The 12,283-nt window shown below is 43.1% G+C and overlaps 1 protein-coding gene across 2 annotated transcripts in view; it reads right to left on the bottom strand.

The window, feature by feature from the left end:
- The window catches only part of ASAP2 (ArfGAP with SH3 domain, ankyrin repeat and PH domain 2), a 116,621-nt gene that overhangs the window by 59,386 nt on the left and 44,952 nt on the right, over window positions 1-12,283 (bottom strand). For both annotated transcript variants that reach the window (XM_032214694.1, XM_032214693.1), the window contains exons 6-8: window positions 7,834-7,963; window positions 5,167-5,252; window positions 1,860-1,935 (exon numbers count right to left, since the gene is read on the bottom strand). In XM_032214694.1, the coding sequence (XP_032070585.1) occupies window positions 1,860-1,935; window positions 5,167-5,252; window positions 7,834-7,963 (292 nt within the window). The remainder of the gene's footprint in view (window positions 1-1,859; window positions 1,936-5,166; window positions 5,253-7,833; window positions 7,964-12,283) is intronic.

The raw sequence follows: 12,283 nt of genomic DNA, 5'->3' as shown, positions 1-12,283 counted from the left end.
ATCTCGAAGGTGGTATATTCCCGAGGCAGCTTTTACCATACAAATGACTGAATAAATAAGCATATCTTCAATTGGTTGGATTAGAATAATTTAGAACAAGGTTTCTCAATCTTATCAACTGTAAGATGTGTGAACTTCAACTCTCAGAATTCCTCAGCCAGCATCAGTGGTGGGTTTCAAAATTTTTTAGAACCTCTTCTGTAGGTGTGGCCTGCTTTGTGGGAGTGGCTTGCCGGCCATGTGACTGGGTGGGCATGGCCAACTTGTAAAATGTGGTGAAACTCACTTAACAACGCTCTTGTTTAGCAACCAAAATGTTGGCTCAGTAACTCTGCCATTTGAAGCACGCAAGTCTTAAAGCTTTCAAGTTACAAGACCCTTGCACTCCTAATCCTTTAGAAAAAAAACCCCAGGGGTGTTGAAACTTGGCAGCTTTAAGACTTGTGGACTTCAACTCCCAGAATTCCTCCTCTCGCTCTTCATCTTGATGATGTGCGGACGGTTGAGGGGAGGGAGCTGGAACCGGTTCTAAACGTCACTGTAGATTTATGGAACCTCTTCTATAGAAGAGGTTAGAACTGGCAGGAACCCACCCCTGGCCAGCATGCATCTAAAAGTTGCTGAGGTTGAGAAAACACTGGCTTACAGCAGGGGTCCCCAGCCCCAGATTCTGGACCAGCACTGGGCCACAACATGCCAGAAACTGGTCTGAACAACAACAGAAGTCTCATCCATGGGATGCAAGGGACAGATGAAAACATTCCCCCCTCCGGTCCATGGAAAAACACCTCTCCATAGAACCTGTCCCTGGCATCCAAAAGATTGGGGGCCGATGTTTTAGAGCAGGGGTCTCCAACCTTGGCAACTTTAAGACTTGTGGACTACAACTTCCAGAGTTCCTCAGCCAGCTTTGCTGGCTGAGGAACTCTGGGTGTTGAAGTCCACAAGTCTTAAAGTTGCCAAGGTTGGAGACCCCTGTTTTAGAGGACCAGATGTGCCTCCCTCAAGAAAGAGCTCTACCATTTACTATGCTGTTACTTAGGCCCCGTTCATGGCCACAAAGTGCAAGATAATCTCATGAACAAGGCCCCATGTGATCTCCACTCATAGATATTGGGAAAGGTGTCCTTTTATGCACTTGGCTTCAGTTCTTCTATCCGTTCCTATATCACAATGGCCATCCGATAATATTAATTATAGAAGTTAGACTTATATACCGCTTCATAGGACTTTCAGCCCTCTCTAAGCGGTTTACAGAGTCAGCATATCGCCCCCAACAACAATCCGGGTCCTCATTTTACCCACCTCGGAAAGGATGGAAGGCTGAGTCAACCCTGAGCCGGTGAGATTTGAACAGCCGAACTGCTGAATTGCAGTCAGCCGAAGTAGCCTGCAGTGCTGCATTTAACCACTGCGCCACCTCGGCGCAGTGGTTAAATGCATGATTTACATGATTTGCATGATTTACAAGAAATTTGCATGTTTTACAAGAAAGACAGCCAGGCAGAATACCATCACATATCTGTTGCTGTTTCACTTTAAGAGGGAGATCAAGAAAAGAGACATTTTTTTTAAAAAAAAAAATGTAGGCATTCTGTTTCTCCCTTTTTTCTGACCTTTTCAATCCAGAAATTTAAAATCTGTTTTTTTTCCCCCACCAATGTATAGCACCCTTTAAATTATTTACTTTCTTGTTTTTCTAAACTTTAAATAAGTATGTCTTGTTTTTATTTCTCCTGCTGGTTTATTTTCAAATTTACAGCTTTGTGTTTTATGAATATTTGAGTTCATTCAGAAAGTCCAATTCAGAAATTGAGAACAGCCCCAAAATATAATTAATATACAACCATGATACTTACAGTGTGAAGATCTGTTGAGAGCTTTTCTATCGAGGGTTTGAGGCTTTCAACTGCTTTCAGGCCATCCTGAAAGAAACTGTGAAAGAAAGAAAAAACTTTTTTCAAAAGGAATTATAAAAGTTAATGTAAGGCGGGAAGTAAATATTTGTAAAAGTTTTCTTTTTCAAAATTCTCAATTAAAAAAAATGGAACACCAGTAGAGACACTGTTGTGGTAGTAATCCAAGTATTCAATCTAACCCCGCGTTCCCCCCCTAGTTACAAGAAATACAGAAGCCTCTTCCAGTATTTGATTACTGTTATCTGTGCACCACTCAAGGAAGCTTTACATCCATTCACTCACAGGTTATGCCTTTGATATATCTTGAAAGAGAAGGACATTCTGCAAACACTTCATACAGCAACGCTATCACCTGAGAAGTGGAGCCTATCATTCACCATATCCTCTACTGCCCTAACTCTGAGACCAGAGGAAAAACATTGATGATAAGAGAAACTTAAAGGATCAGATGCAAAAGGACTGGATTATCTTCTTCCAGATGCAATTCTGTTAGTTAACAGTTGGGTCTTTATTTTTGCTACCACGCTCTTTCAAGCTCAGAAAGAAATCAAAATTACAGCAATGGGTGGTTAATTTCCTTGTTTGCTGTACAGTGGTTTATGTAGGCAGCATTTGTTTTTAATTACTATTATTTTTTCAAGTCATGCTACATTTTTATGACCTGCAATGATAACAAATTCTGGTGTTTGTTCACTCCAACCCTTGAAGCTTAATTGTTTAATTTTAATGAACTTATCTAAAGTTCTCCAGTCAGCAGAATATTCGGGAAAGCAATATCGGTATCATTTTCGCTGTAATTATGATTTGCAAAGCTCAATGTTTTTGGATTCACACACTACATTGAAATAAACATAATACAAATGGGTTTATTTAATAAACTATGGTTGGACAAACCATATTTCCACATTCCCCATCTATAATCTTCTGTAAGTTGTTACAGGTATGATCGTTCATTCAGCAACTGTTCAAAGTTATGACAGCACTAAACATATGGTACTTACACCAGGTCCACAAAAGGACAGCCACTGCAATGCAATAGCAATAGCAATTAGACTTATATACCGCTTCATAGGGCTTTCAGCCCTCTCTAAGCAGTTTACAGAGTCAGCATATTGCCCCCAACAACAATCCGGGTCCTCATTTTACCCACCTCGGAAGGATGGAAGGCTGAGTCAACCTTGAGCCGGTGAGATTTGAACAGCCGAACTGCAGAACTGCAGTCAGCTGAAGTAGCCTGCAGTGCTGCATTTAACCACTGCGCCACCTCGGCTCTTAATGCAGTCACATGATCAAAACTGCCCTGCACGCCACCACTCTGCACTCAGCTACCTCTCTCGTCCTGTATTTCACCATCCTGCCACCCCTTGCCCTGCACTCCTCTGCCCTGCCACCCTCATGTTTTTTCTGCCCATGATAATGAGGCACATCTGGCCCGGCCCTGCACAAAGCAGCTCTTGGCCGCACAAGGTTGGGCTTCTAGCAGGGGAAGCGGAGCACAGTGTAGCAGAGGGCAGGGTGCCAGAAGTGCAGGTTGGGACACAGGATGGGAAGGGCAGTGGACCATGGAACAGGAGAAACAGCAGTAGTGGCGGAACGCGGGCAGGTGGAGTGCAGGGAAGCCAAACAGGCGGAGATGAGGAGAAACAGGGTGGTATTATGGTCCGTCGGCGGCCTGCAACGCTGGCAGCAGAGTCGGACAGTGAGAAGGTTGGGGAGGAACATGGGCCAGTCCTGGAGTCTGGGAAAGACTCGGACAAGGGTTCTGTGTAGGAGACAGAGAGGGGGACAGGGCCGTCTGGGAGTTATGTGCTGCATTCAGAGCCTCCAGAGTTGGACATCAGCGAGGCAAAGGAACAGGCTCCCCCTGTTCCCAGTGCGCGCATGCGCAGAGCTGCCAGAAAGCAAGAACAGTTAAGACAGAAGGGACAACTCAGGAGTAAGTCTTGGAGGTAATTGGCCCCTCCAGTAGGACATAAAGAAGAAGCAAAGGCACATGAGCCTTTGCAGGAAGCAACTTGATTCATGCTGGTCAGTTTACCTTCTGAAGATCCGTTTTGAGTCTGCTCCATGTGGCCTTGCCAAGCTAATTGCCAATGAAGTCTTTGGCAGCGTTTCAAGGAAGATAAAAGTGGGTACTTATCAGCCTTATCCCGAAAGACTTTGGCAGTCTACTGTAGGATTCCTTACAACTATTTGGGACTCATTATGGGCTGTGAATGAACATCATTTGTAGAGTTTTCATTGCTTATTTTAGCCAAGTGAATGAGTGTAACGTTCCAATCCCTCTCCCAATTAGTAATCTGACAAATTCTACAAAATATGGTATAAAATGTCCTATAAAACAAAGTATTTTGACCCTAAAATGCTTTGTGAAGTCTTTGGAGCTTTCAGAGTGCTTAGAACCGTGGTACGACAAAACCGCACTCGACTAAGCCGCGCCCAATTAAACCGCGTCGCTGACGTCATCAACAGGGCGACAACAGCGAGCGCGGAGAAAGAAGGGCGTTTTAAATAGCGCTTTGAAAGCAAGCCGATTCAACTTAAGGTAAGGGTTAGGTTTAGGGTTAGCTTTAGGGTTAGGTTAAGGGTTAGGGTTGGGTTAAGGGTTAGGGTTAGGTTAAGGGTTAGGATTAGGTTTAGGGTTACGTTAAGGGTTAGGTTTAGGGTTAGGTTAAGGGTTAGGTTTAGGTGTTAGTTTTAGGTTTAGCGTTTACAGCGTGCTTCTGTCTCCGCGCTGTTGTCACGCTGTTGATGACGTCAGCTACGCTGTTTCGTCGAGCGCGGTTTAGTCGAACGCGGTTTTGTGGTGGAACCCTTAGAACACTCCTGACAAAGTTGGAACAACTTGTCTTCAATGCAAAAGTTCTGTTTTGAATTAAGGAATATTTGCTGCTTGAACTATTTCAAACTTATAATGTTTTGGCCCTCTCTAGTAGCAGCCTGCTTCACTTTTTGCAATGACAAGATTTATGTCTAAGTGGCCAGATGAATATTAAGTATGAAATATTAGTATATGCCGCAATATTATCTCAGTCTATGCCTCATTTAATTGGAAGTAATAAATCCTTAAGACAACAACCAGCCTTTTAAATCTCTGTGCTTGATAGAAGAATACCTGTGAAAGGTGAACGGTTGAGTTGTACAGATATTTAAAAAAAAACAAAAAAAAAACAGTGATGCAATCTGCCACACAAACTAATAAGAACAGTTTTCAGAGAGCATATGACTGTCATGATGAAACACATACTTGCACTGCGCGTGGAAATACTTGATTAGATTTTGAAGCAAGTCAACTCCTTTTTTAATCTTGATTTCATTGACTTTCAGCAGATACTGTTGATAAAGCACAGGGGAAAAAAAGTATTTACTGTTTCTGAATTGGAGTAGCAAACAAGGGATATTCAAGTCTTTTAAATCGGTTCAAACAGCATAGACACTGCAGAGTATATGCCACCTGAGAAGGTTTCCTTAGTTATTAATCTTAATAAACAAACTTATAATAATGATTTAATTATTAATTATCTGTTAATTAAATAAAGGAAGCTGTGGGCACTTGATCTGGATAAGATTCACAAGTATTTGAATCCAATTATTTTCCTCGCACATCCCCACATATATAAATATATTGCATATGATTGCTAAAGGCACTATAGTAAAGCTGTTAGTCACTTTCTTTAAATAATAATAAAAAATGACTGTGTCGAAAATTCAAATATATTTTCTACAGCCACTCTAGAAAACACTTCCCACCTAAAGCTATTACCATATTGAACAAACATATCTTTTATACAAGCTATAGTTAAAAAGGTAAAGGTTCTCCTTGAACGTATGTGTTAGTCGTTCTCGACTAGGGGGCAGTACTCATCTCCATTACAAAGCTACAAAGGAAGAGCCAGCACTGTCCGAAGACATCTCTGTGGTCATGTGGCCGGCATAACTAAATGCTGAAGGCGCATGGAACGCTATTACCTTCCCACCAAAGGTGGTCCCTATTTTTCTACTTGCATTTTTACATGCTTTCGAACTGCTAGGTTAGCAATAGCAGTTAGACTTATATACCGCTTCATAGGGCTTTCAGCCCTCTCTAAGCGGTTTACAGAGTCAGCATATCGCCCCCACAATCTGGGTTCTCATTTTACCCACCTTGGAAGGATGGAAGGCTGAGTCAACCCTGAGCCGGTGAGATTTGAACCGCTGAACTGCAGATAGCAGTCAGCTGAAGTGGCCTGCAGTACTGCACTCTACCCACTGCGCCACCTCAGTTCTAAGGTTGGCAGAAGTTGGGTCAAGTAACAGGAGCTCACTCCGTTACGCGGCGCTAGGGATTTGAACCGCCAAACTGCCAACCTTTCTGATCGACAAGCTCAGCGTCTTAGCCACTGAGCCACCTAAACTACACATAAACTAAGACGAATAATGTATCATAAACACCCAATGCTTTTCATGTCTGCTCAGATGAACAACCACCAATTTCTTTTTGCTTAATTAAACTTAGAATCTAACTTTAAAAACACCAAGAGTAAAGACACACAGAGATGCAACAAACTTTTTATGGCCACAATTCTCTTGTGTCCTTACTGAGAAGATTCTTTTAATGGGTATTTTAAGTACGGTATGAAGTTATTTGTTCTTTTATTATTGTGAAAAATGAGATACAAGGGGAGAAAATAACAGAAGAATCGCAAAACTGGAATAGGGAACTAAAGTGTTCCTACACAATTACAGAAACATCTTCTGTTTTATTTATATCATTCTCACAGTTCTAACTTTTTGCCATAATTCCTCAGTTTGCTACTCTACAGGTAATCCTCGACATGACTTTGATTTTTCTGTCCTCTTATAATGCACCAATTTCCTATATCATAATCTGAACTCTTTTACTGATTTTCTTTTGGGGGGGAGGTGTCACATTCAGATTGGTAGACTTGGGTTAGTGTTTATTTCCAAAGAAAGATTTGCAAGGCAGTTTCAAAACACAGTTTTAATCACTATGCTTAACAAGAGTTGATCTGATTTAGACATGATGCCATATTTATAATTTAATTAGTAGCCATGTGTGGGAAGACAACTGGAGTGGAAGCAAAGAGGAGAAAGTTACCCACTGGACTCTCAATCTTTTCCCCAAATATAATTTCAAGCAGCAGGAGAAATACCATTATACTGTTTAAGCCAGGGGTGGGTTGCCAGTGGCGTCCTCGTGCACGCGCGCAGTTCACGCATGCGTCTTAGCGCCTGCGCGATGCTCCAGCTGCTTGCGGAGACTCACGCAAGCGCTATATGTGCCATCTAGCTGCTCGCGGACAATCGCGCAGGCGCTGTATGCGCCATGCTCCTGCGTGGAAGCGCAGAAGCCTTCAAAGAATGGTAAGGAATGCGGGCGGGCCCTTCGCCGTTCCCGGAAGTTACTTACTTCCGGGTTCACCGACAAACCGGTTCGCCGGGACCGCTGCAAACCGGTTGAAACCCACCCCTGGTTTAAGCCTAAAGAACCACCAAGTTGAAAACCAAAAATAGCCCATCAGATTGTTCCAGAACAATTCAAAGGCATTACAACTCTTCAAGGCATCAGCATTTTCTCAACAGCTGTTAAACATCCCTGCTTAACTAAATCATCTGAAAATTTCATTTTCTAGCACTATTCTGCAGCAGATGGCAACTTAAATGCATAAAAGAGACAATCCTCTAAGCCTAGGATGACATGGTTAGATAAACCATTTTGAGTAAGGGGACTGGTTTATAATCTGCAAATCTGTTGGTTTATCATGGATAAAATGGAAAGTAATTGTGCCAACAGAAGAAATACCCTGGAATAAAACCCAGAAGAATCAAAGTTCTCTTCAGAGTTTTCCCACAGAACTTGTATAACACAAATTCATTTGCGTTAGGGAAGAATAAAAATTGTTCCGTGTTTTACCTCGCACATCTGCAATTGGAAGAATCTTCGCTCTTTTTCCATCTCTTCTGCTATTTCGGCCCCGCTAATTTCTGTACGAATCATTCCATGTAACTTAGCGTGTTCTTTTTTCTCTTTTTCTATTTTTGTCCTATATGGAAGAAAAACAATAAAATTATGCTTTACCCTAAACTTTAATTTTTTTAACTGTTATAGTTTCAGAACAGCACAGCCAATTTTAAATGGAAGTACAAAGAATCATCAAGATTAGTGAGATCATGCTGGTATCTACAACAACAAAAGAAAAATGATTCAGGACAGACCAAAATCTGCCAAATTGGGATCGGTCAAAACATTTGAATTGCATAGTTCAGAGATAAGTAGACACTTCGAAGAATGTTTGGTTTCCTACAAATGCATTCATCTGTAACAGAATGAAATTATAATTATAAAAATGATCTTTAAAAGGATGCCACAGAAAAGTAACACACTGAAAGCAAGTTTTGATTACTCAGGAAAATCCTTGCCAATGAAGCTTACTGCTCTCAGGGTATCAATGCTAATGCATGAAGGCAGGGGTGCAGGGGTGGGTTTCTTGCCCCGTTCCAACCGGTTCGGTTGGAACGGGGCCGGCGGCGTCCTTGTGCACGCGTGCGGCGTGCACGTGCACGGCGCACGCATGCGTATTAACGTCTGTGCAATGCTCCAGCTGCTCCTGGAGGATCACGCAGGCGCTGTATGCATCCTGTGCATGCGTGGAAGCGCAGAACTCGTCAAAACCGGGTAAGGAGCGCGGGCGGGCGGGTGGGCCCTTCGCCGTTCCCGGAAGTTACTTACTTCCGGGTTCGCCGACCAACCGGTTCGCAGGGACCGCCGCGAACCGGTTGAAACCCACCCCTGCAGGGGTGGTATTCGCTAACCTTCCCTACCGGTTTGCAAATGTGAGCCCGCGCTTCACTCGCACGCACACAGTCAGCGTGTGCAGTCAGCCTTCCGTACATGCACTTTAGCTAAAAAAAGGGGGCCTAAATGGGGGAGCATAGAGCCGGGGTGGGGCCACCCGCAATTTCTGCTACCGGTTCGGGCAAACCGGTCTGAACTGGCAGAATACCACCTCTGCATGAAGGACAATGCAAGCCCAGATTTCAAAATATAATTCCTACTTTTTAATACTGGGGAGGAATCATGCAAAATTACTGCTTTTGTGCAATATTGAGTAAGAATAAATATGACCCATGAATCCCTTTCCCTTGCCTCCCCAGATCCTGATTTATTTATTTATTTGAGAACTAAGAAAAAGAACCCCAAATACTATTATTCACTTCAGTACTTCTACATGAACCAAATGCTAAGAACCAGAACCAGACCTTTCTGAAGCAGCTCTCAGAAGCTCCATATGATGTCTAGACCTCCCCTTAACAACTGTAAAGTCCAAGAGGAAATTGTATTGTGGAGAGCCTTTCCATAATCTACAGGCAAAGTGACATATGTTACGGAAATGTCCCCATAACTTGGCCTACTTTTACTACATTTCGCTATCATCCGCCGTCTTTCCATAATCAGCATTCTATCAAGCTCTGAGCTTTATACAGCTTTTCCTTGTCGGAGAGCACTTTGCCTTCACCCCAATCTGCCCAGACCGCAGCTGTCACCTCTTCCTGTTCCTGAGCCAAGTGGCGCTCAAGCCAGAAGGCAAGGACTACAGGCTTCCAGGTCTTAACAAGCCAGCTGCCCAGGCTACCCCCAAGGTCTCTGCCAATATTTTAGGTTGAATATGGGCAATAATCATACCCTGGACAAAATCTGAACATTAAATCTACAAAGCAAAATTAAATTCAGGGTGTGAAAGGAGTCCGTACATTAGTTCCAAATTATTGTTCTTGAAATGAGTGAGTCACCTCTCGAAAACAAAATACGGCATCGTATATTTATAGCGTATTTATCTGATTCGTTAGCCGATAGTGCTCTAATACGCTCAATTTTTTTTTATTTTAAAAAAAAGCAGACCTGCTTAAAAATTTGTAATCCAAATATCATGATCAGGGGATGGGGAGGGAAGTATAAAAAGCAATTCTTAAATAAAGAACAACTTGCAGGATCCAATCTGGGTCAGACGCCGGGACCAGAGGTTTAAGCTTCCACATCTGTATGGGAGCGCATTGTCAGGGAAGTCTGAAAACTCGGATGACTAAACCTCTGGTCCAGTGGTGGGTTTCTAAAATTTTTAGAACCTCTTCTGTAGGTGTGGCCTACTTTGTGGGAGTGGCTTGTCAGCCATGTGATTGGGTGGGAGTGGCTTTCCGGCCATGTTATTGGGTAGGAGTGGCTTGCCAGCCATGTGACTGGGTGGGTGTGGCCAACTTGTAAAATGTAGTGATACTCACTTAACAACACTCTTGCTTAGCAACCAAAATGTTGGCTCAGAAACTCTGGCATTTGAAGCACGCAAGTCTTAAAGCTGTCAAGTTACAAGATCCTTGCACCCCTAACCCTTTAGAAAAAACAAACCCAGGGGTGTTCAAACTTGACAGCTTTAAGACTTGTGGACTTCAACTCCCAGAATTCCTCCACCAGTTATGTTGGCTCAGGAACTCTGGCATTGAAGTGTGCAAGTCTTAAAGCTGTCAAGCTACAAGACCCTTGCACCCCTAACCCTTTAGAAAAAAAAACCCAGGGGTGTTCAAACTTGACAGCTTTAAGACTTGTGGACTTCAACTCCCAGAATTCCTCCTCTCGCTCTTCATCTTGATGATGTGTGGAGGGGGGGGAGGGAGCTGGAACCTGTTCTAAACGGCACAGTAGATTTGTGGAACGTCTTCTATAGGCTAGAACTGGCAGGAACACACCCCTGCTCTGTTCCCAGTGACTGATCCTGCAACATTACTCTGGAACCACCTACAATTGCCTTCATTCGGGAAATAACAATTCAATATAACTCAGAGTGACATTGCTTCTCTTGTCATTTTCCTCAGCTGCAACCTGATGAATGACTCTTTTTAAAAAATATATTTTTATGTGCAGAAATAAAAGCATCCTTTGAAAACATTTGGAAGATGATTTCCCAGGGAGGAGGAAAAACTGTGTAGAACAGGAGGAACAAATTGACTAGCCATAGTCCAACTTCGTGAATTAACAAAAGCGCGCTGACAAAACCGCATTGCTAAAGCCGCGATGTCATCAACGTGCCGACAACAGCACGTCGACAGAAGGGCGATTTACAACAGCGTGTCGACAGAAGAGCGATTTAAGTTTAGGTAAGGGTTAGGTTTAGGGTTAGGTTTAGGGTTAGGATTAGGGTTTGGTTTAGGGTTAGAATTAGCGTTACATTTAGGGTTAGGATTAGCGTTACGTTTAGGGTTAGGATTAGCGTTACGTTTAGGGTTAGCGTTAGGTTTAGGGTTAGGTTTACAGCGCGCTTCTGTCGCCGCGCTGTTGTCGGCGCGATTCAGCGCTCATTCGTCGCCGCGGTTTAGAACTCGCGGTTTTGTCACCGCGGTTTAGTCGGGCGCGGTTTTGTCGGTCGCCCTTTTGTCGGTGAACCGTCCAACTTGGAATGACACCCCCACCGCCCCAAGAATTTTCAGCCAGCATCATGTCTGAGGATTTTAGGAGTTGTTCTCGTAAACGACACCTGGAGGCATTGCTAAATCTTGTACCAGAGAACCAACTTCCAACGTATGTAATTTCATACAGCACATATCATTAAGAGAATGCTGAGACATCTTTATTCACCAGGATGTAGTTTACAGGCATTGTTTTGTTAGAATTTATCAAGCGTTTCCATAACAACTAACATTATGATTAATAAGACATCCTTCCTACTATCATGTTCCCAGCATGATAGTATCCCAGCGGTGGCTCAGTTGGATGTTTCGGTGTTTTTACTAACACAAGGCACCGAGAAAATTATTCTGTTTTTTTATCATGCAGTCTCAATTCTGGAGATATAACTTTAGTTTTCAATTCTGGCAATAAAACTTTTTTTTTAATAAAATACACTAATGATGTACAATACTTCCTCGTGTTTCCTCTGTAATGCCCAGCCACTATAATTTTAGGTCTGGAGTTATTTAGGCTGGGCACATGACCAACACTAATATGGTTCACCGACAAAAGTGCGCCCGACTAAACCGCGGTGACAAAACCGCGAGTTCTAAAACGCGCCGACGAATGAGTGCTGAATCGCACCGACAACAGCGCCGAGGGAAGCGCGCTGTAAACCTAAACCTAACGCTAACGCTAACCCTAAACCTAACCCTTACCTTAAGTTAAATCGCGTTTCTGTCGATGCGCTGTTGTCAGCGCGCTGTTGATGTCGCGGTTTTAGCGATGCGGTTTTGTCGTGCGCACTTTTGTCGGGTCACGGGCTAATATTAGTACCAATAGAAGAGAATATACTGTATGTAGTTCAGGATTGAACCTTGGTGCTCTCTGAGTTTGGTTTTTGCTTGAAGATGCTTCATTATCCCAC

The sequence above is a fragment of the Thamnophis elegans genome, chromosome 3 (genome assembly GCF_009769535.1).
Source record: "Thamnophis elegans isolate rThaEle1 chromosome 3, rThaEle1.pri, whole genome shotgun sequence".
NCBI lineage: Eukaryota > Metazoa > Chordata > Lepidosauria > Squamata > Colubridae > Thamnophis > Thamnophis elegans.
Note: the sequence above shows the minus strand (reverse complement) of the source record. Positions and strands in the feature narration are given on the sequence as shown.